The sequence below is a fragment of the Eptesicus fuscus genome, chromosome 19 (genome assembly GCF_027574615.1).
Source record: "Eptesicus fuscus isolate TK198812 chromosome 19, DD_ASM_mEF_20220401, whole genome shotgun sequence".
Taxonomy (NCBI): domain Eukaryota; kingdom Metazoa; phylum Chordata; class Mammalia; order Chiroptera; family Vespertilionidae; genus Eptesicus; species Eptesicus fuscus.
Window position 1 is genome coordinate 48092984 of NC_072491.1, and position 22024 is coordinate 48115007.

At 44.4% G+C, this 22024-nt stretch overlaps 1 protein-coding gene and 1 pseudogene across 3 annotated transcripts in view; both read right to left on the reverse strand.

Moving 5' to 3' along the window:
* The window catches only part of SPIDR (scaffold protein involved in DNA repair), a 341673-nt gene that overhangs the window by 27348 nt on the left and 292301 nt on the right, over window positions 1-22024 (reverse strand). For all 3 annotated transcript variants that reach the window (XM_054708421.1, XM_054708419.1, XM_054708422.1), the window contains 3 exons: window positions 5004-5091; window positions 3384-3521; window positions 3227-3286 (listed from right to left, as the gene is read on the reverse strand). In XM_054708421.1, coding sequence (XP_054564396.1) covers window positions 3227-3286; window positions 3384-3521; window positions 5004-5091 — 286 coding nt within the window. The remainder of the gene's footprint in view (window positions 1-3226; window positions 3287-3383; window positions 3522-5003; window positions 5092-22024) is intronic.
* LOC103287684 (eukaryotic translation initiation factor 2A-like) lies at window positions 13913-18846 on the reverse strand (annotated as a pseudogene).

Sequence of the window (22024 nt, forward strand, 5' to 3'; positions counted from 1 at the left end):
AGTGACCAGACAAGAAGAAATAAAAGGCTTCCAATTTATTTTCTTTATTATTATTTTTAAAAACCTTTATTGTTGAGAGTACTACAGATGTCCCCTTCTTTCCCCGACTGTCTCTGTCAACCTGGTTCCCACCCTGCCCTAGGCCTTCACCACCCTATTGTCTGTGTCCATAGGAAATGCATATATGCATATAAGATCTTTGGTTAATCTCTTCCTGCAGCCACCTCACCCCTTCTCTCTGAGACTCATCAGTCTGTTTCATGATAAAGGGTTAATTTCCAAAATATAAAAAGAACTCACAGAACTCAACACCAGGAAGACAAACAATTAAAAAAAACACTAAAAAAGGAGGGGCAAATTTGGACACGGAAGAACCTGTGATGACACGTAGGGTGAAGATGGCATGTGAGCGGAGTGATGCACCAACAAGCCCAGGAAGGCCAAGGATTGCCAGCAAAGAGCAGACGCCGGCAGAAAAAAGGCAGGAATCTCCCCTAGAGCCGCCAGAGGAAACACGGCTCTGCCAAGCCTTGACTTCAGACAGACTTCTAGCCTCCCGAAGCATGAGACAATACATTTCTGTTGTATTTTATTATTATTTTTTAATCTTCACCCAAAGGTTTGTTTCTATTGATTTTAGAGAGAGAGGAAGGGCAGGAGAGAGAGAGAGGAAGGGGAAGAGAGAGAGAGAGAGAAACATCGATATGAGAGACAAACATTGATTGAGAAACACTGACTGGTTGCCTCCTGTATGCACCCAGACCAGGGATCGAACCCACAACCCAGGTATGTGCCCTTACTAGGAATCGAACCTACAACTCCTTGGTGCACGAGGTGATGCTCAAACCAACTGAGCCACCTGGCCAGGGCTTATTGGTTTAAATTTATGGGTTTTAGAGAGCTGAGGAAGGAGAGAGGAAGGGAGGGAAACACTGATTTGTTGTTACACTTATTTATGCATTCGTTGATTCTTGTATGTGCCTTGACCAGGGATCGAACCCACAACCTTGGTGTATTGGGATGACACTCTAACCAACTGAGCTACCTGACCAGGGCCATTTCCGTTATGTTAAGCCATCTAGTTTTTGGCATTTTGCATATTAGGCCTAGGAAACTAATACCAATATACGTATAGGGGTAGGCAAAGGTGGTTTATAGTTGTGAGTGCAGGAAACACAGAATTTATTCTTATATAATCACTTACTAATTATTGTATTATTTATTTGTATTATAACTGTAAACCTACTTTTACCCTTCCCTGTACACTGCATGCTTCTATGTGTGTAACCATCATAAAATAATAAAATTATAATGATGAGAACAGATTAGCAGTTGCCTGATGTCTGGGGATGGGTAACAGGATGGGTGTGGCTATAATGGGAACATGAGGGAGTCTGTGGTACAGCTGAGTATGTTGATTGTGGTGGAGATTATGCAAGGCTACACATGTGACAAAACGGCATGAAAGTACACATACATGTACATACACATGTATGACGGTTGAGATCTGAACCAGTTTTGTGGATTATGCCAGTGTCAGTTTCTTGGTTTTGATACCGTACTGTGGTTATTGCAGGTATGGGATGATGGCATGAGGGGCATGCAATCTACTGTGAATCTATAATTACTGTGAATCTGAACATTTTGAATATTCAAAACAAAAGTTAAATACAAAAAAACACCTTTCCCTTTCCTACTTAATCATTAGCACAGTGTCACTACAACCGAGTCTCTCCTGACACTCAGGTCTCGCAGTGACTCACTGCAATGCCACTGTGCATGTGTCGGCTTAGCCACATAGTGGGCCCAGGACTTGGCATTTCAATTCCTCTCCACGGAAGTTGGTTTTGGTGATTCACTTTCCCACAAAAGCGAAGACAGAGGCATAAAGAAGGCCAGTGAACTGAGGAAGTTCAGTGCTCGGTTGGGTTCTGGGGCCTTGACTGTTTCCAACGGACCATGGATCCCTCGGTTCACACCCACTGCAAGGCATGCCTGCAGGCAGGCTGTACTTGAGCCGACGGGAGCCTATTTCTTGGCAGAAAACTCAGAACAGGAGGGACCAGATGGCCTGCAGTGTGTCTCCCTCTCTGCTCTAGGGCTCCCAGAAGGGTGGGCGGGTGAGATCTGGTGATGGTGTGAGCATCTGACACCTACGTTCTTTACCTTCCACTTCTAGTCTCAGCTGCAAAGTTGTGGGCAGACCAGGCTCTGTGGGCAGGAGCTCATGGTGCAGCAGCCACGAGACTGACGTTCCTGCCCCAGGACAGCATTCTGCCTGCAGCCACACAGCAGCCGCGCAGTGAGCCCCTGCCCGAGGCCACATCCCCACCACCTGGACGCACTTTAGAATGACAGGAATGTGCCAGGTGCCAGGTGAGCGTCCTGCAGAGGATGGGCAGAGGAGTGCACAGTCAGGTTCGGATGCCTCAGACCCAGAAAGTCAGAGACATCAGGTGAGCAGACCGTGTCCTCCCTGGAGGCCTGTGCCTGCTCGCTGAGCCAGACGCAGGACGGCTCACAAGGAGCACTGCTGAGTGACTGATGCCAGCCTCCCTCTTATTCCTCAGGGGGCGCTGGTCAGCTGTCACATGACTGAAGGGTGAACAGAGAAAGAAAAGCAATGGGATGCTCTCTACCTCTCAGGGGACTGAGATGTGCACGTTCCTCTTAGTCAACCCAGCAGAGGTTTCTTGTGAAACGTACATCATGGGTTGAACGCGCCAAAAGCATCTCTTTATTTATCTACTCTTAGCTGACTTGCGAAGCGGACAACGAGCCCCTCTAGGCCGCCCCTCCCGAGAACTGCCCACGCCTGAGCGACCGCAGGGCTCCCTCAACTGTCCAAGCTCGCAGACCACTGAAGAGTTAGTTCCAAGAAGTGGCTGAGCTCAATCCTGAGATTCCTGCTTTCACCCCAAGACTGAAGTTTCAGCTTCTCCTTCTTTTCTACAACCTGCGATGGGTCAGAAAGGAACTACGGCTACTGGGCGAGAATCTTCCCTGGCAGGGTTACGCCTGAGTATTTAACACAGTGGCCGGCAGTCCACACCTACTCAAGGAGTGTCGTATGACTCAGCACCACGCATGTGTAACTCAATTTCAAAAATGCTTTTCTATTTTGATGCTCCATTAATTTCTAAGGGGGATGAATGATCCTTTAATAAAGTATAAAACACCTTATGCGTTATAACACGTTATGAGGGGAAAAAGAGAGAGAGATTACCAATGGTCTTTGATAAATCACTCTGGCATAGAAACTGCAACGGGTACCAAGATCATCAGTCTGAAAAGGCATTGAAAAAGATTTGTAACATCACACAAAGCATACAAATTTAAGAAAAAAAAAGTAACTGAAGGCTTTGTTAGAATATAGACATTACCTGGAGAATTTCTCGTAAGGAGCAAGGAACTGGAGGCTGGTAAAGCTTAGAAACAGGGTCTTCAATGATATCAATCTGTCCCAGTTGGGGATGAGCAGCGAGGACATAACAGAAGCTGGGAGGCAGGTGAGTGTTTACCTGTTTGAAACAGGGACAGAAGTAGAACGTGAATGTATTGTTAAAAGACTCAAATACAAAATGTAGTCTTTATACATTTTTATTCACAGATGAACACTGTCTCTGAAAGGCTGATAAGAATACCTATATAATAAATAGATTATGTTTATCTCTGGGACCAAGTATAAAATCTTGTACTTTTGAATTTATTACTGATTCAGATTTCATTTTAGAAATGTATTCTTCAAAGTATATTTAAAACACAATTTAGAACATTTTCTCTAATAATCTAGAAATGAGCATTTTTTAAACTGAATTTATTGGGGTGACATTGGCAGACAAAATTATATAGGTTTCAGGTATACAATTCTGTAATACATCATGTGTATATTGTAATGTGTGTTCACCACCCTAAGTGAAGTTTCCTTTCATCAACATCTATCCCCCCAAAACCCTCTTCTACTTCCCCTCCCTTCCTTCCCTCTGGCAATTACCATATTGTTGTCTGTGTCTATGACTTTTTGTTTTCTTAATCCCTTCACCCTTTGCACCCAGCCCTGCAACCCCCCTCCCCTCTCACAGCTGTCAGTCTGTTCTCTAGGAGTCTGTTTCTTCTTTGTTTGTTAGTTTACTTTGTTCATTAGATTCCACACATGAGTGAAATCATACAGTATTGTCCTTCTCTGACTGGCTTATTTCACTCAGCAAAAGGCTATCCGAGTCCATCCATGCTGTTGCAAAGGGTAAGATTTCCTTCCTTTTTATAGCTGAGTAGTAGTCCATTGTGTAAACGTGTCACAGCTTTTTTTTTAAAAAATCGGAAGTGGGAATTTTTGACAGCAATTTTGCTGGTCTAGCACAGTACAGAGTCATATTCTTAGCACTTTGCTAAGAAGTCAGCTACTACACAAACAAAACCACCCCAGTTTTCAGCGTTGGGAACTGTAGCCCAAAGCAGTGCTGGCCAGCCTGGTGGAGGATGCTCAAGGTAGACAAGAGGGGACACATTTTAATCAGTCAATTTTTCTACCTGTGAGCAACTACCATAAATAATATGAGGAGGCAGGAAAATGGAAATTCCTGGCTAACTTGTTGGCTGTACGAATACCATGGATTTTATTTATCAGGTTTAATGAGTTTCTGCCCTAATTGGTAACCGAGTGTTGGTTCTGCTAGTGACTGGAAGGTGGGGTGCTCTGTGTCTTGTTTAGTATGAGGCTAAGACCCTCACTGTTGACCCTGATGGGATGGCCCTAACAACTGTGGTTTAAAGACACCACCATAAGCTAACCTCAAGAAGAAGGTACTGAAGCACGGGAGGAAAGCAAGCAGCGCTTGGGCTTTGCAACGATGTGAGTGGGTCTGACTCTCTGTCCTGGCTCATGCTCACTGGCTGGGCTTCTCGGGATGGTGGACTGCGGAGGCAGCGCTTGGCGCAGCACCTCGCCCAGAGCAGGTGGCAACCGGGGGCGGGAGGGGAGCTTCCTTAAATGCTGAGCTTACCTCTTCACAGGCCTGGCCATGGCCAGGTGCTTTGAGAGGCACCACTGGAGGCCACAGAGTGTCAATCAAACTGAAAAGTCCCGCTGTCCTGGAAAAAGAAGAGATCAGTCAAAGGTGTTCATCACTAAGCATCACTTCCCAAGCACCTGGCCAGGGAGCTGGTCATACATAGATCTGCTTAGCAGACACGGCCCTCATGCCAAGGGCCCACCATTCAGAAGTGGCAATTCAGATGGAAAAGACTGGCACACAGAGACAAACAGACCTTCAACCTGACTGCACCAGAATAGGACAGAGACTGTTCAGTAAATGGTAATACATCTTCCTTTCCAGTTTGGCTGCCTTTTATTTCTTCTTGTCCGATCGCTGTGGCTAGGACTTCAGTACGATGCTGAACAAGAGTGGTAGAAGAAGGCATCCCTGTTTTGTTCCTGTTCTTAGGACAAATGGTTTTAGTTTTTGCCGACTGAGTACGATGTTGGCTGTAGGTTTGTCATATATGGCCTTTATTATGTTGAGGTATGATCCCTCTATTCCCACTTTGCTGAGGGTTTTTATCAGAAAAGGGTGTTGGATTTTGTCCAATGCTTTTTCTGCATCAGTTGATATGATCATATGATTTTTGTCTTGCAATAGGTTTAGGCGATGTATCACATTTATTGGTTTGCGAATATTGGACCAGCCTTGCATCCCTGGGATAAATCCCAGTTGGTCATGGTGAATGATCTTTTTAATGTGTTGCTGGACCCAATTTGCTAAAATTTTGTTGAGGATTTAGTGTCTATGTTCATTGGCCTGCAGTTCTCTTTCTTTGTCGTAGCATTATCTGGTTTTGGAGGTAAGGTAATGCTGGCCTCATAGAAAGACTTTGGAAGTTTTCCTTCCTCTTGAATTTTTTGGAATAGTTTGAGGAGAGGAAGTGTTAGTTCTTCTTTGAATATCTGGTAAAACCCCCCTGTGAATCCATCTGGACCAAGGCTTTTGTTTGCTGGGAGTTTTTTGATTACTGCTTCACTTTCATCAGTGGTTTTCTGATATTTTTATTCACAGATGACATGATACTGTACATAGAAAACTCTAAACACTCCATAAAAAAACTACTCAATTTAATAAAGGATTCAGCAATGTAGCAGGATACAAAATTAGCACCCCAAAATCCATGCATTTTTATACAATAGTGAACTCTCAGAAAGAGAAATTTAAAAAATGATCCCATACCACTGCAACAAAAAAATTAAGATACTTAGGAATAAACTTAACCAAGGAGGTAAAAGACCTGTACTCTGAAAATGATAGGACATTGAAAAAAGCGATAGTTCAAGGTATAAACAAATGAAAGAATATACCATGTTCATGGATTGGTAGAATCAACATCATTAAAATGTCCACATTACCCAAAGCAACTTACAGATTCAATGCAATCACTATTAAAATACAAAGGGAATATTTCACAGACCTAGAACAAACACTCCAAAAATTTATATGGAGCCAAAAAAGACCCCAAGTAGTTGCAGGAATCTTGAGAAAGAAGAACGAAGTTGGAGGAATCACAATACCATATATCAATTTATACTACAAAGCAATTGTGTTCAAAACAGCCGGGTACTGGTACAAGAACAGGACTATAGACCAATGGAACAGAACAGAGAACCCAGAAATCGACCCACACCGCTATGCTCAATTAATATTTGACAAAGAAGGCAAGGGTATACATTGGAGTGGAGACAGTCTCTTCAATAAAAGGTGTTGGGAAAATTGGACAGGCATATGTAAAAAAATGAAACTAGACCACCAACTTACACCATACACAAAAATAAACTCAAAATGGATAAAAGACTTAAATGTAAGATGTGAAACCACAAAAAGTCCTAGTAGAAACCATAGGCATCAAAATCTCAGACATCTCTCTTAGCAATATGTTTACCGATACATCTCCTAGGACAATGGAAACTAAGGAGAAAATAAACAAATGGGACTACATTAAAATAAATAGTTTCTGCACTGTAAAAGAAACCATCAACAAAATAACAAGAGAGCCCACTACATGGGAGTATATATTTGCTAATGATACATTCGATAAGGGGTTAATCTCCAAAATATATAGGGAACTCATACAACTTAATAAAAGGAAGACAAGCAATCCAATTAAAAAATGGGCAAAGGCCCTAAATAGACACTTCTCCAAAGTGGACATACAAATGGCCAAGAGACATAGGAAAAAATGCTCAAAGTCACTAATCATCCGATAGGTGCAAATCAAAACAACAATGAGATATCATCTCACACCTGTCAGAATGGCTACCATCAACAAATCAACAAACAACAAGTGCTGGTGAGGATGTGGAGAAAAAGGAACCCTCGTGCACTGCTGGTGGGAATGCAGACGGGTGCAGCCACTGTGGAGAACAGTATGGAGTTTCCTCAAAATATTAAAAATGGAAATCCCATTTCACCCAGTGATCCCACTTCTATGAATATATCCTAAGAAATCTGAAACACTCATCAGAAATAATATATGTACCCCTATGTTCATAGCAGTGCAATTTATAATAGCTAAGATTTGCAAACAGCCTAAGTGCCCATCAGCAGATGAGTGGATAAAAAAACTGTGGTACATCTACACAATGGAACACTATGTGGCAATAAAAAAGAAAGAAGTCTTACCATTTGCAATAGCATGGAGGGACCTGGGGAGTGTTATGCTGAGCAAAATAAGCCAGTCAAAGGTAAGTATCACATGATCTCACTCATATGTGGAATTCAATGAACAACATAAACTAATGATCAAAAATAGACCCAGAGACATAGAACCATTGAACAGACTGTCAAACCTCAGAGGGCAGGCAGGGGAGGGTGGAGGCGGGGAAGAGACCAACCATGAACACATATGTGTACACGCATGACTCATAGACACAGACAGTAGGGTGGTGAGGGCCGAGGTGGGGATGGGAGTGGGCTGGAAGAGGTTAATGGGGGGGGGGGGGGGGAGGAGGACCTATGTAATACTTTCAACAATAAAGATTTTTAAAAAATTACAATACACTGGCACAATGTAAATACAGCCATTGAAATGGTTACGTAAAAAGTATTTAAGAATTGAAGATGTTTATGTGGCCCTGGCCCAGTTGGTTAGAGCATTGTCCCGAAAAGATAAGGTTGTGGGTTTGATCCCTGGTCAGGGCACATACAAGAATCAACCAATAAATGCATGAATAAGTGTAACAACAAATCAATCTCTCTCTCCCTCTCCTTCTCCCCCCACCCCGTCTCATTCTCTCTCCCTCCCTCCCTTCTTTTCTCTCTAAAATCAATCAATAAGTAAAAAATTAAAAAAATATGTTTATGTGTGTTCAAAAGTACCCTAGAAATCTTAAAAAGCACAAAATCCTTTTATAGGAAGGCCCTGAAATCCAGTTATAAACATAATAACAGCTACTTTATTGCTTTATTATGGTTAAGGGCTGTTTTAAGCATATTACATGTATTATGTTAAAGTTTCATGATAACCATATTTGTCTAAATAAAAATTATAGCAAGTTAATTAACTTGCTCAAGGTTACACTTTCCAGCATCAAAGCATAGTTTAAACCCAGAGAGATAAAAAGAGTTTCTTCAGAGCCCTCCACGGCCCATGGCAAGGTTGGCTCCCTGTTCTGCAGTGTGCCCACCTTCCCTAGGAAGTGTCCACGCCACGCACATGCCATGTACACACCACGCACACATCACGCCACTGGACAGCACAGAGGTTCTAGGGGCTACTACCCGGAGCAACAGGCTGAAGCCAACTCCAGATCAAACCACCCCATCAGAACCTGGCGACGCTTCAAGACTTCCTCAAGACACTATCATCCGAGTTACGGTGGCCTCTTGTTTGCTTCTGGGCGTCGCAGCACCCTGGAGGTCCTGAACGTGAGGGGTGACGGGAGAGTGCTGGGGAGCTGCGCTGCGGGGCAGCTGGGCACACCCTCTGGCCTGAGCTCCTGGGTCTGCCCTGAGAAGGTGGTGCTGGAAAGGCGGGGGTGGGGGGAGGGTGTCTGCAGATATGCCTGGGGACAATGGCCTCATCCCCAAGGTGTTCTCCATTAGGCAGAGGGGGGTCTGGAGAAAAAAAGTGAAACTAGAGAATCAAAGAAATCACAGAAAAATTTAAAAGTAACTAAAGAAGAGAGAACAGCCAACAATAGCAGAATGAGTCATTATGTTACAGGTGATAGGGGGGCAAAATAAGCTCATGAGAGGGGACAGGAACCTGGACTAATCTACGCCCTCTCTTTAAAGAAAGGCAAGAGTGTAGTCACATTGCAGTTCACCTTTCTCGTCATGACCGTTATTTGGTAAAAGGTGAAAATGCTCAAAGAGAAGAAGGAAATGTTAAACCCTTGCCACACATCTACACCCAAAATGAACGCACCTCACTTTCCCAGTCTTTTCTCCTCCGAGGGACTGTCAAGTATCGTCAGGGCTACATAGTGCTTTCACCATTTCCTAGGCGCTTTATTCACGAGGTCAGCCTACTGCTGGGCTGGGGCTGGGGGAGGGGCTAGCTCACAGCACTGTCTTGGAATCCACTCAGAACCGCATCCCTGCAGGACTACGGGCTAAGTCTGGGGTCGAAGACAAGGTCTGTGCCGACCGTCTGAAGCAGCTGCTACCTACCTACCTACAAGCCCCCAGTCAGCGAGCTCAGGTTCCGTCGCTTTTGTTCTCACCAGAACGCCAGCCTCTTGAGAGCAGGCTCGGTGGCTGTTCCATGGTGAGTCTGGCACCCGTGGTGCTGAACCCGGGGAGGAAGGGGGAAGGGTGAGGTCTGTGCTCACAGGGCCACCCCGAGTCCTTCCCAGGCTCACAACACTGGCACCTGTCAGACACAGCAGGTTGTCCCTCAATGTTTCCATTGGAGAATTTTTCATAAGCCTTGATTTTTCTTTTAAGAAACCCATGGCTTCTAACAAAATTTATTTCGCCTAATCTCACTTGTTCATTTAATTAATCTAGTATCAGGTATTATGTTACTAGCTGAAAATACAGGTTAGACATAATTTAAGAAGAAAAAAGAATGTTTTCCAGCAGGTAGCTTATCCTTTTAAACCTTTTATGTCACTCTCATATACACAAAGGACAACCCTGAATGAATTAAACAAGCATTTGCCTTAATACTGAAATGCATTTTGGTCTGCCAGAGTAGATATCACCAAATGCCCTAGAAGATCATTAACAAATCAATAGGAGACATGGAAACCATGAGACCCGAACAAGATTAGGCAATCAATGATTAAAATGTATCATTATGCTGGTGAGGTGGCAAATGGGGCAGTCACTTTGGAAAAGCTTAGCAGGGACCCAGCAATGCCACCCAAGAAAACAAAAAAAAGTTACGGTCCATGCAAAACCTGTATATGACTGTTCACAGCAGTATTACTCATGATAACCAGAAAGTGCAAACAACCCGAATGTCTACCACCCGAGGAATGGATAAGTGAATCTGGTGTAATGGAGGATCAGGCAGCCATAAAGAGGAATGAAATGCTGACACATGCCACAGCACAGATGAACCTCAAAAACTACGCTGAGTGAAAGAAGCCAAGCACAAAAAAACCACAGGCTGTATGGTTTTCTTGACGTGAAATGTTTAGTATATTCAAACCCATGAGACAGAAAGCAGAGTCGTGTTTGTCAGGGGCTAATGGGTAGGGGGTTTCTTTATGGGGTCATAAAAGTGTTCTGGGATTAGATGGTGATGATGGTTGCACAACTTCGTGAATAAAACCAATGAAAAGTATACTTTTAAAAGGGTGAATTTTATGGGATGTAAATTACGTCTCAATAAAGTTGTCATTAAAAAAAATGACAGTGGTTTCCAGCAAGGAGACATCTAACCCTGCTCTTTCCTCAGCTCTGCTCAATGACTTGGCTACAAACATCCTCTTTCTTCCTTTTCCTAGCAGCTCTCACCCAAATGCCCTTCAGAGCTTCCAGGAAACAAAACGCTGGGGACTTTTAAAACCAAATAGCAATGCCGTCGTCTTTCCTGGAAAGCTCTCCCAGGACCCAGTAGGCAGTGTGAGGGCTGGGAGAAAGATGCAGAGAGGCCAGAAGCCAGACAATGCTCAGCACCATTCTTTCGGGATGCCTGCTCCTCCTTCCCTTTCCTAAGTCAAGACAGGCAGGATGTGGGGCACCAGGTCCATGTTCCTCCTGATGCCCCCACGCCCAGGGGGAGCCAGGAGGCTGCTGACTGAACCACATGGGAGTGAGGTCTGGCTCTGGACAGGCTCTTCGGGGAGACCAAGTGCTGACAGTGTTTGTGGAAGCCAAGGAGAACACGGGTTAGAATACTAAGAGGAATACACCCTTCCCACCTGAGCATACATAAAGATGAGGAGTTTCCAGAACAGGCTGTCCTGATTGATGGCTGCACTCTGAGAAATGATTTCAGACGTAAATCTTCTATTGTGATGATGCAAGATATTGCAAAACAACAGAATATATACTGTGAAACAGCTTTTCTGGAGTACTGCTGGGATGATCATATTCCCTGAAAATGTACCACTTGCTGGGTCCACACCTCGGCACCTGGCTGCAAATCCCTAGCAGCCTTCTCACCACCTATGAGAGACAGGCCTTTCCCAAGGTCCCGGAGGAAAAAACTTTTCAAATTGCATAGTTGGAGAAACCGAAAAAAATAAAAAAAAAAAGGAAAAAAAAAAAGGGAAATCAAACACACATCTGAAATAAAGCTTTTTGTATTATTCCTTTAAATCACTTTATATAAATACTAGTGGCACGTTGCACAAAAATCATGCGGGGGTGAGGGGCCGGGTTCCCTCAGCCCAGCCTGCACCTTCTCCAATCGGGAACATCCCCCTCGCAATCTGGGACCACTGGCTCCTAACCACTCACCTGCCTGCCTGCCTGATTGCCCCTAACTGCCTCTGCCTGCCTGCCTGATCACCCCTAACCTCTCTGCCTGCCTGCCTGATCGTCCCTAACTGCCCTCCCCTGCTGGCCTGATCTCACCCCCAAATGCTCTCCCCTGCTGGCCTGATCTCACCCCCAAACGCTCTCCCCTGCTGGCCTGATCTCCCCCCCAACTGCCTCTGCTTGCCTGATCACCCCAAACTGCCTTCCCCTGCCAGCCTGATCGCCCCTAACGGCCTCTGCCTCGGCCCCCACCACCATGGCTTTGTCCGGAAGGAAGGTGGACGTCCGGAAGATGGCTGGTCGACCCGGTCTAATTGGCATATTACCCTTTTATTAGTATAGATAGATTATATAGGATAGGATTGCTTAAATGGCGGGGGGGAGGGAGGGGGAGAGACTTTTTCAGCAGGAGGAGATGCTCTTGGCAGACAAAAATACATAATCCCTATATTTGGACTGATAGCCAGCCATATGCACTATCCTGCCAAACCGGTTATTAAAAAATTGAACTGCTTTCTTATACCTTACACCAAACAGCTGTTGCCCTTAAAAACCCTCCTCAGCCCCCACCTTAAGTTCTGCCTTCGCAGTTCACCCAGATTAGGTTCTGATTGGTCGGTTTCTATGCCAGTCAGCGTCAAAAGCTCCGCCTCCTAGGCAGCCACTGGCTCCTTGCACTTCACCCAGAATTGGTTCTGACTGTTGGTTTCTGTGCCAGCCAGCGTCTCCAGGCCTATTAACGGGCCTGATCAGAGAGGCGGGGCTGATCAACAGACCCAGTGGAGGCCCAAGAGAAAGAGGCACAGCTGCTGGCCAGGCCCAGAGTGAAAGAGAGAGGCAAGTGCTGATCAACAGCTGCCACGGAGGCTACAGATCAGACCCTCCTTCTCTCTCCAGGCCTCTCTTCGGGCCTGATCTGTAGCCCCCTCAGCAGTCAGTGCTGTGTTGGGGCACCCGCAGTAGCGGCAGTCAGTTGAGCCTTCGATTGTTTTGGATGTTATGGACCCTGGGTTTTTATATATTAGGGTGTATGATAAATTGATAACTTTATAATGCCTCACATTTCATAGGATATATGCTAGTTGCTAGTTATATTTATTTTATTTATCTTTAATTTATTTTAGAGAGGGAAGAAGGAAGAGAGAGAGAGAGGGAAACATTGATGTGAGAGAAACATTGAATGGTTGCCTCCTCCGCATGCACCCTGACTAGGAATTGAACCAGTAACCCAGGCACGTGTCTTGACTGGGAATCAAACTGAGACCCACCAGTGCACCAGATGACACTCCAATCAACTTAGCTACACCAACCAGGGCGTAAGTTATATTTTAAAATGTCCTTCTTAATCTCAACTTTTCCCTCAAGATTTTGGATATAAAAATATTAACTAGCACAACTTTGTATAAACAAGTTCTTTGCACATTTCTGTTCTGCCTGAGCAGGAAATTGCTCACGTATACTTAGTTGCATGGGAAATAAGGAACTCTTGCAACATGTTGCTATCTGGAACTTTGCAAACAGTTCTTGATCTTCTTTCTCATGTCCTGGGTGGTACTTATTCAAAAGTGTCACATGATCTACTCACCAATGTAGAGGCAGGAATACCCACAATTCCCAAAAAATCTATCCACCCATATTTCTTGATAGATATAAACATGTTTTATTAATGTAAAATGTCTCTATTCATTTATATGGCAAATACCGTCCCCTACTAAAAAGAGGACATTTGTCTTTCAATCTGTCAAGCTTAGCTAGAAAATTCACGTGTGTTTTTTATAATCACATACTGACATGATAGAATGCAGGATGCAAAAAAACAATTTAATAAACATTATGAAATAATTTGATACATATGCAGAATCTTGGGCAAATGGTTAAAATTAGAGATGAATATTAAATGTGGGCAGACAGATACTCTGCGTACAGCAACGAACTTAACAGATGTGTTTGCAGAGCTTTCTGGTAACTAACTTGCTTTCTGTTAATCTTTAAACACCCAGTTCCAAATCTTCCAGCTCCGGGAGAAGGGCTTTCTCTTTTTGAACTTTCTCCAACTGATTTTTTTTTAGCTGTTTTCCAGCTTCTACTTGTTCTTTCAGTTGTCTGATTGCTTTGTTTCCTCTTTAAGCTCTTGATTTTGGGTCTATCTCGGGTTCTCCAGAAGGTGACTGAGAGTATTTTGTGCTGAGGTCTGCAGACACAGGGGCAGGAAGAGGCGCCAAATCTGTACTTGTGTCACTTCTTGCTTCCTGCTTTGCAGCTCTCTCAGCTTCAGGCTTCCTTTGATTTTTAAGGGCTGTTTTTGATAGGGGCTTATCATTTCCTGGTTGTGGTTTCATATTCTGAAATGGTTCCTCCTCATGCAAGTTAGGAATTGGTGATTGGTTTACTTCCTGAAGCCACGGGTCTATACGCTATTGCAGCTTTTGGTTCTTTACTGGGTACATCACTTGGAACTGTCTGGTAAGTTCCTTCTTTTTCTGGTAATCCTCCATCTAAAAATGACTGCCAAGAAACCCGCCATAATTTTGCATTTGATGGCACATTACGCTTGTGCAAGACAGAGCCAGTATAATGCACCAAAAATTGTACCCATTATTACACATAACCTGGGAGCAAAAGGCACTGTTAAAATATGCTTACTATCTGGGCACCAAGCAAAATATGTGGAATCAGAGGCCGCGGGTTGAGAAATAAATTTGTAGTTTTTGACATCCCACATTTCCATCTGTCTGGTCCGATTCCTACACCCAGCTACACTAACCTACGACCAGGAGGTCCAGAGTAGGCTGCATTCTGAGGACGAGTTCTGAAGTCAAGCACAGGATCCCATTTCAAGTTGAAGACTATCGCTTTGGCAGGCATAAACCCCCAAACAGCACAAAACTCAGTACAACTAGAATTCCAAGCTACATCACCCATGAGGCCGCTCTGCAGCACGTTCTGCATTTGTTTCAATGTAGTGCGGCCTTTGTTGCCCAGAGTAGGACGCTCCCCCTTGTCAACTACAACAGCAGCAGCCCGTCTCCTCCATAGCACTGCACCCTCATCCACCTTAGAGAAACCTTTATGGCTAACGCTGCAGGAGGCCCACCAAAGTCAGCCTACGGATGGAATCTAACAAACGAAGATGTACCCTTACCCCCAACATGACAGCCACCTTGTAGGGTCCCGGTAATAGCACAAAATCAATTTTTTGCAAACGCAATTTATTTGCAATTATATTGAAACTAGAGGCCTGATGCATGAAATTCGTGCCAGGGGCTTGCCCCGGCCGCAGCGGTGGCTGCCTTTGCCTTGGCCTCTACCGCTGCGGCTTCAACCTTCCGGCTTCATCTGGAAGGTCGTCCGGCCTAATTAGCACATTACGTTTTTATTATATAGACTAGAGGCCCGGTGCACAAAATTCGTGCATGGGGGGGGGTCCCCTCAGCCCAGCCTGCACCCTCTCCAATCTGGGACCCCCCAGGGGATGTCCGACTGCCGGTTTAGGCCCAATCCTGGTGATTGGGCCTAAACCGGCAGTCGATCATCCCTCTCACAATCCAGGACTACTGGCTCCTAACTGCTCACCTGCCTGCCTGCCTGATCGCCCCTAACTGTCCCCCCCCCCCCTGCTGGTCTGGTCACTCCCAACTGCCCCCCTCCCACTGGCCTGGTCACCCCTAACTGCCTCCCCCGCTGCCCTGGTCGCCTCTTACTGCACACCCCCTGCCGGCCTGGTTGCCCCCAACTGCCCCCCCCCCAGCCTGGTCGCCCCTCACTGCCTCCCCCTGTGGCCTGGTCACCCCCAACTGCCTCCCCTGCTGGCCTGGTTGCCCCATGCAGCCTGCTGTTCAGTCCTTTGGTTGTCCCTCGCTACTCCCCCCCGCCCCCTGCCAGCCTGGTCACTCCACTCAGTCGTTTGGTCAGCCCTCACTAAACCCCTGCTGGCGTGGTCGCCCCATGCAGCCTGTTCGGTCATCCGTTTGGTTGTTTCGGTTGTGACGGTCACTCAGGCTTTTATATATATATATATATATAGGTTGCTGTTTTCAAGAAGTGAACTTCACTGTTAACATTTTGGGCACAAATAATTTCAACTTTTGACTGGGATGGATACCAATTTTGCTTTTTTTTTCTGGATGAAAGATTTTAAACATGTCTCATTTTTCATCATCAAGCCGTAGGCTGGGCTTCCCAGCTGTGCCATCTCTGAATCAGTGTATGCCTGCCACATTGGTAGGACAGTGTTTTTTGGCAAGAACTCAAGGCAAACTGCCTTTGGGAGGTCAAAGGTCTGTTGCCTTTGATAATATTTATTTTTTCTCTGTTGCCTCAGGCAAACAAGTTCCCATACTAACTAAAGATGTAGGCTTTGCAATACCCCACAGATTCACTTGGAAACACTGTGTTTTCTGTAAAATGTGGTGTCCATTCACCATGTATAGTTCTGATCTTTAGACTCTCAAGAGCAATATAGACAGCACCATGTTGTCCAAGAAGGAGCAATACAAATGTTTACCAAACATTAATACAAGTATGCTGTGATACTTAAGGAACAAAACAAAAAACCTGCCTCCTTACAATATATTCTATTATTACGAATTTACATATCAAGAAGCCTCCTGGTTAGTACTATTGGCATGTCAAATAATGAAGAATAAACCACAAAACACCCTTTACCAAGGGACTGGCTCCAACCTAAATAACAAATCAACCTGCACTGCTAACTGGATGGCTTCAGGGAGAAAGCCATGGTGACGGGAAGACAGTGGCCCAGGACCTTTCCCACCCACTACCTGGGCACATGTATACCCAGCATGGGTCTGGCATTTGATAAATGGTAGATCCACCCACTTAACTTCTTTTGTATTTTCCTGTTTTCCTTGGTGCCCCAGTTGATCTCATTTACCAGTAAGCAGATTTGAAGCTAATCAACCAAATATGTTCGGAATTGAATAAACAGTTGACATCTTGAACTATACATTGTAATCATGATTTGTGTGATTTGGGATGAAGACCTCAAATTTCAAAAAATACTTTTCCTCTAAAATAAAAATAAAAGTTACTATCTCTATTAATCTTTTATTAGAATCACTAATATAAGTAACTGTCAGTTCACAGTAACAACAAAAACTCTCAAAAATAAAGGGATTAAGCAAACAACAAGTAGGAAAATATACCTCATCTTCTTTTAAAAAAATATTTTTATTGACTTTTTACAGAGAGGGAGAGGGATAGAGAGTTAGAAACATTGATGAGAGAGAAACATTGATCAGCTGCCTCCTGCACACCCCCTACTGGGGATCAAGCCTGCAACCAAGGTACATGCCCTCAACCAGAATCGAATCCAGGACCTTTCAAATCCACGGCCTGATGCTCTATCCACTGAGCCAAACTGGTCAGGGCGACTCCATCTTCTTAAAATGTAATTATTCCAAAGAAAAACTTTATAGAACTTATTTTACCTTCCAAAATGCCCTACATTAAAAAGTTACAATCTAGGTTATTAGAACCCATTATTTTATTGGAAGAACTTACAAGGAGATACTTCAACCATGTTGTGGACAGAAAAATAAGGGGTTCAATGGAAAGCAACCCCACAGGGTGATCTGGTCATAAATTCCTAACTGGGTAGGTCATCATGGGTATCCTGCCGCAGGCATATCACTTTTTAGTGAAAGGTTCATCTTTGTCTTAAGCAAGCCCTCTCCATTGTTTCTGTGCATCTAAGATTGAATGATTTTTTTCTACCCTATCTTCTAATTCACTGATTCGATCCTTGGCTTCCCCTAATCTGCTGTGTATTCCTTCCAATGTGTTCTTTGTGCTATGTTGTTCTTTACTCTGTCTTCATAGTTACTATATCTACTCATGCTATTGAGCATCTTTACCATCATTATTCTGAATTCTAAATTAGATAAATTTCTTATCTCCATTTCATTTATCTCTTCTTCTGGAGAATTCTCTAGTTCTTTCATTGGGGGGTTTTTTGTCTTCTCATTTTGGCTGTCTGTTTGGGTTTGTGACTATGATTTAGGTAGATCTGCTACACCTTTCAATCTCTAGTACAGAACAGTGTCAAAGGCTCTTTCTGACTAATGAGATCAGACAAAGACTTAAAGCTTCCAGAAACCACCTCTGCTTGCAGACTGATTGGATTTAGGCTTGAATAGCCCTCAGGCAATCGTCCACAGATGTGGTGAGAGTTTTTTCAATAGGGTGGGGCAATTGCTTCTGCCTGGAGGCTAACTGTTATTCTCGGTCTCTTAATGGCCCTTAGCAACTCCACATCAAGGTGTTTTCCAATAGGGTGGGTCAATTGTCTTCCCCCCAAGCAAAGCCATCTGTATAGCAAATGTCTGTGTAAGAAAGATGACTTCTGGACCGTGAGGGAATGACTCACCACAGGAAACTGGGGTGTCTGCCTTCTGAGCTCTAGCCCCCGAGCCCCCAATCCTGGCTTCTGCTCACACAGCTACAGTCCACTCTGCCCTCCTTCTGACAGAGCACAGGGTGAGTGGCTACACAGGGAATTTTGTGCATTGGCCCTTTAAGTGGGTGCCAGCTTCCAGCCGTGTCTCCCTGGCAGAGAGCAACCCCACTGCTTTTCACATCCAGATGTTATGTGGGTACCCTTCTCACTGGGTAGGTAGCCCAGCTGGGAATTAGACCCCAGAGTTCTCAGTGGCACCCCCCACAGCTGAGATATCTCTCCGGGACTTCAGTTGTCTGTGGGAGCCTGGCCAGCCCTTTCATGCCTCAGACCCTCCGACCAGTTCCTGTGTGGTCTCCACTTTCGGTCCTCGGTTATCAGGGTTCTCTCCAACGAGTCTTCTGTCTTCCGTTGAGTATTCAGGAAGCTTTTCTGTATTTTAGTTGTAATTCCAGTTTGGTCCTGGGAGCGTGTCAGTGCAGCACCCACTTACTCCGCCGCCATTTCTAATCTACTTCACGTACTCTTTTACTGTTGTTTGTTTCTATGTACAAATGTTAAAGAGACCCCCCAAACTCTACTGTTAAAGTGAGATAAGTCAGTAAGCCAGGACAAGTGGAAGAGGGAAACTGAGACAGACAGGTAAAACAAGGCTAAGCAACTTACAGCAGATATAGGTCACCTCCCTAGAGATAACATCTAGGCCTCAGTTGTATTTCAGCTCCAGGCCCAGAAAAGCAGCTAAACAGGTGGGCAATGACAGGATCAGCTACAATGAGTAAGGACCCCCACCCCACCATGACGCTGACCAATCAGTAGAGACCACAACCCTGAAAGAGCACACCTAGGAACGTTGATGACTATTCTGCTAAAACCCTCCTCTAAGATTCCTGCCTGCAAAAGAGAGATACAAGCCTCAAAACAGAGGACCCAGCATGCACTCTCCCTCTGGGGAGCACAGCCCCGCCCCCCAGTCCTATTCCCCTCTCCTTCTTCTTCCCCCACAGGCACCCATCTCCTAAAGAACTCCTGCTGTGAAACCTTTCCTGCAGGAAATCAAGAACTCACCAACTACCTGAACTTACTAAACTGATTAAGGGCTTGAATTAATAGCATGGTGCCTCTTTAGGGGAACTGTCTTTTGCTTCATTGCTCATCCTTGGTTTCAAGATTTAGTACGTTCTCTTTCAGTGACATTTTATTCTCCTGGCAGAAAATTGGGTGAACCCACCAGGAACAATTTTATGACTCGAAATTGTAAAGGAATTCTTAAGAATGTCAATTTTAAAAGAGGTTTCCAACCAGACCAATGAGCAAAGAGATTCTGTACATCAAACCCCAAGGGAAGTGTGTGGCCCTTTGAAAGGGTGGTCTTTTGAGAAAAATCAAAGAAATTTTACTTACTACTGAAGTTTCTTACCCAAGGAGAGCTCTTACCACTATGTATTTCCTGTTAAATGATAGCGTGTGAAATGATAACCCTGACCCGGCCCATCAACTTGCGTTGAACAATTCCTAACGATTCCCTTCTACTGCACTTCTGCGCACTCTGGGTCACACTCAGCTGGAGGGAAGGTGAGAGTCTCCACAGGAGACTGAACATCCCGGAACCCGCAGCCCAGAGTCACACCACAGTCTGACCCCTAGCCAGCTGTGTGACTCTTAGGTAATCCCCCTCATCTCTGTTTCAGGCCCTCTTCTGTAAGAAGGGGGTGAGAACAGAGTCTGCAAACAAGAAATACGATGGTGAGCAAGAAACAGCTCCTGCCCTTAAGAGCTTAATTAATAATTGGCAGGGAGGCTGAAATACAGCCACTAGGCGTTCTCACTGACGTCAATATTGATTGATTGTCTACGCCATGCAAAGGCCGCAAGTACAATGGCTGGGGACTGGGAGGTGGACTTCTAAGGGACTTTTTTTTCCTGACCATGAGTTAGTGTTTGGGCATGCTGACTAAGCTTGGCTTCTAGTATAAAATTTATCAGTACTTCATGGGTTACCTTGAAAACAAAAGCTGATATTTAAACAATAACTATTTATTGGATCAGTCCCTAAAAAGTAACCCCCTCCCAAGAGCCAACCCCTTACTCGATCAGACATTAAAATTGACCAGACACCAGTGCTATACTAACTTCATACTTTCTTAAGGGAGACAAATGGATGTTTAGACAATAGAGGCTGTCCTTCCTCCCTTCCTCTCTCTAGTCCTAGACCCAGGCCTTTCCAGTTCTCTGCAGGGCTCCTAAATCTTAACCCACCCTTTAAACCTCTCTTAACCCTTTGCACTCGCTTGCTTTTTTCTCGATTCCTTTATTCTAATGCTAACCCTGTCGAGTCACACTGGACATCCGAGTGCAAAAGGTTAAAGGTGGCTATCCGCCCACAGCTCTTTGTATTAGGCACTTGCTAGTTGGTGTCTTTCTGGGTTTCCTCCTGGGCTCTCCCGCTGGTCTATGAGCTCTCGGAGGAAGTGGCCTATTTTATACTCTTGGCATCTGCCACAGCTCCTACCGCAGCTGCCTGGAGGAACCATGCATTTAAAATCAACTTTACCATTTGCAACAGCATGGATGGAACTGGAGAGCATCAGGCTAAGCGAAATAAGCCAGTCGGAGAAAGATAAGTATCACATGATCTCACTCATATGTGGGATATAATGATCAACAAAATTTGATGAACAAGAATAGATCCAGAGACAAATGGTAGGGGCGGGGGGCAGGTTAGAGAGCAACCAAAGGACTTGTATGCATGCATATTAGCATAACCAATGGACACAGACACTGGGGAAGTGGGGGCTTGCCCGGGATGGGAATGGCTGGGGGCGGGGAGGATCATTGGAGAAAAAGAAGACATATGTAAAACTTTAGACAATAAAAAAAAGAAAAAGAAAAAAATCAACTAGCAACTGGTTCTTTGTTCTTCCTTCAATTTCTGCAGAAGTTTCCAAACTTGTAGCCCTGCCCCAATCTCTCCCTTTATATCAAATCTATTATAGCTACAATAGTAGGATAATCTTAACTTCATTTTCATTACCTCTTTTCTTCTCTCAAAAAACTCATAATGACCCTAATAGGACTTAAGACTTTATTGGTTTTATCTAGCTGACTTTATACCTCAGTATGTTCTGGTCTAGGATAAATCCACCAAATCTAGCATATAGCTCAAGGCTGCAGTAGTTAGCCAGGGGCATAGCACTCAGAGCTACCAAATATTTCTAGAATAAATGACTGAATTGCTGTTTTAATAATCCTCTTTCTTCCTCTTTTGCATCTATCTTTCCTAATCCTACATTTATGTCTCCACAGGTAACATTTCACCAGTTTGAAGAGTGTCTCCTTCTGCCAGATGAAGATGTTTAAGGCATTTGTTTTCACTCACACCTTTCATGAGATCTTCTGAGACCAGCCAGTTAAAATCTAGTCACTTAAAGCATCAACTGCTCAAATACTTGTGCCTGTCTAGTTTTCTGTTCTAAGGGATACAATTCAAGGCCAAAGATGGTATCTACTGCTTCCTTGTCATTCTCAGCCCTCAGGGAGAGCCCTCTATGCACAGTGAATCCTGACTAAGCTCTGTAGTAAAGTCCCTCCGATACATTCCTCTTAAAGGGCATTCACGAGCTCTAAATAAAACATTAACTATAAATTAATGTTTTAGACACAGAGATTAGTAGTTTTGTTT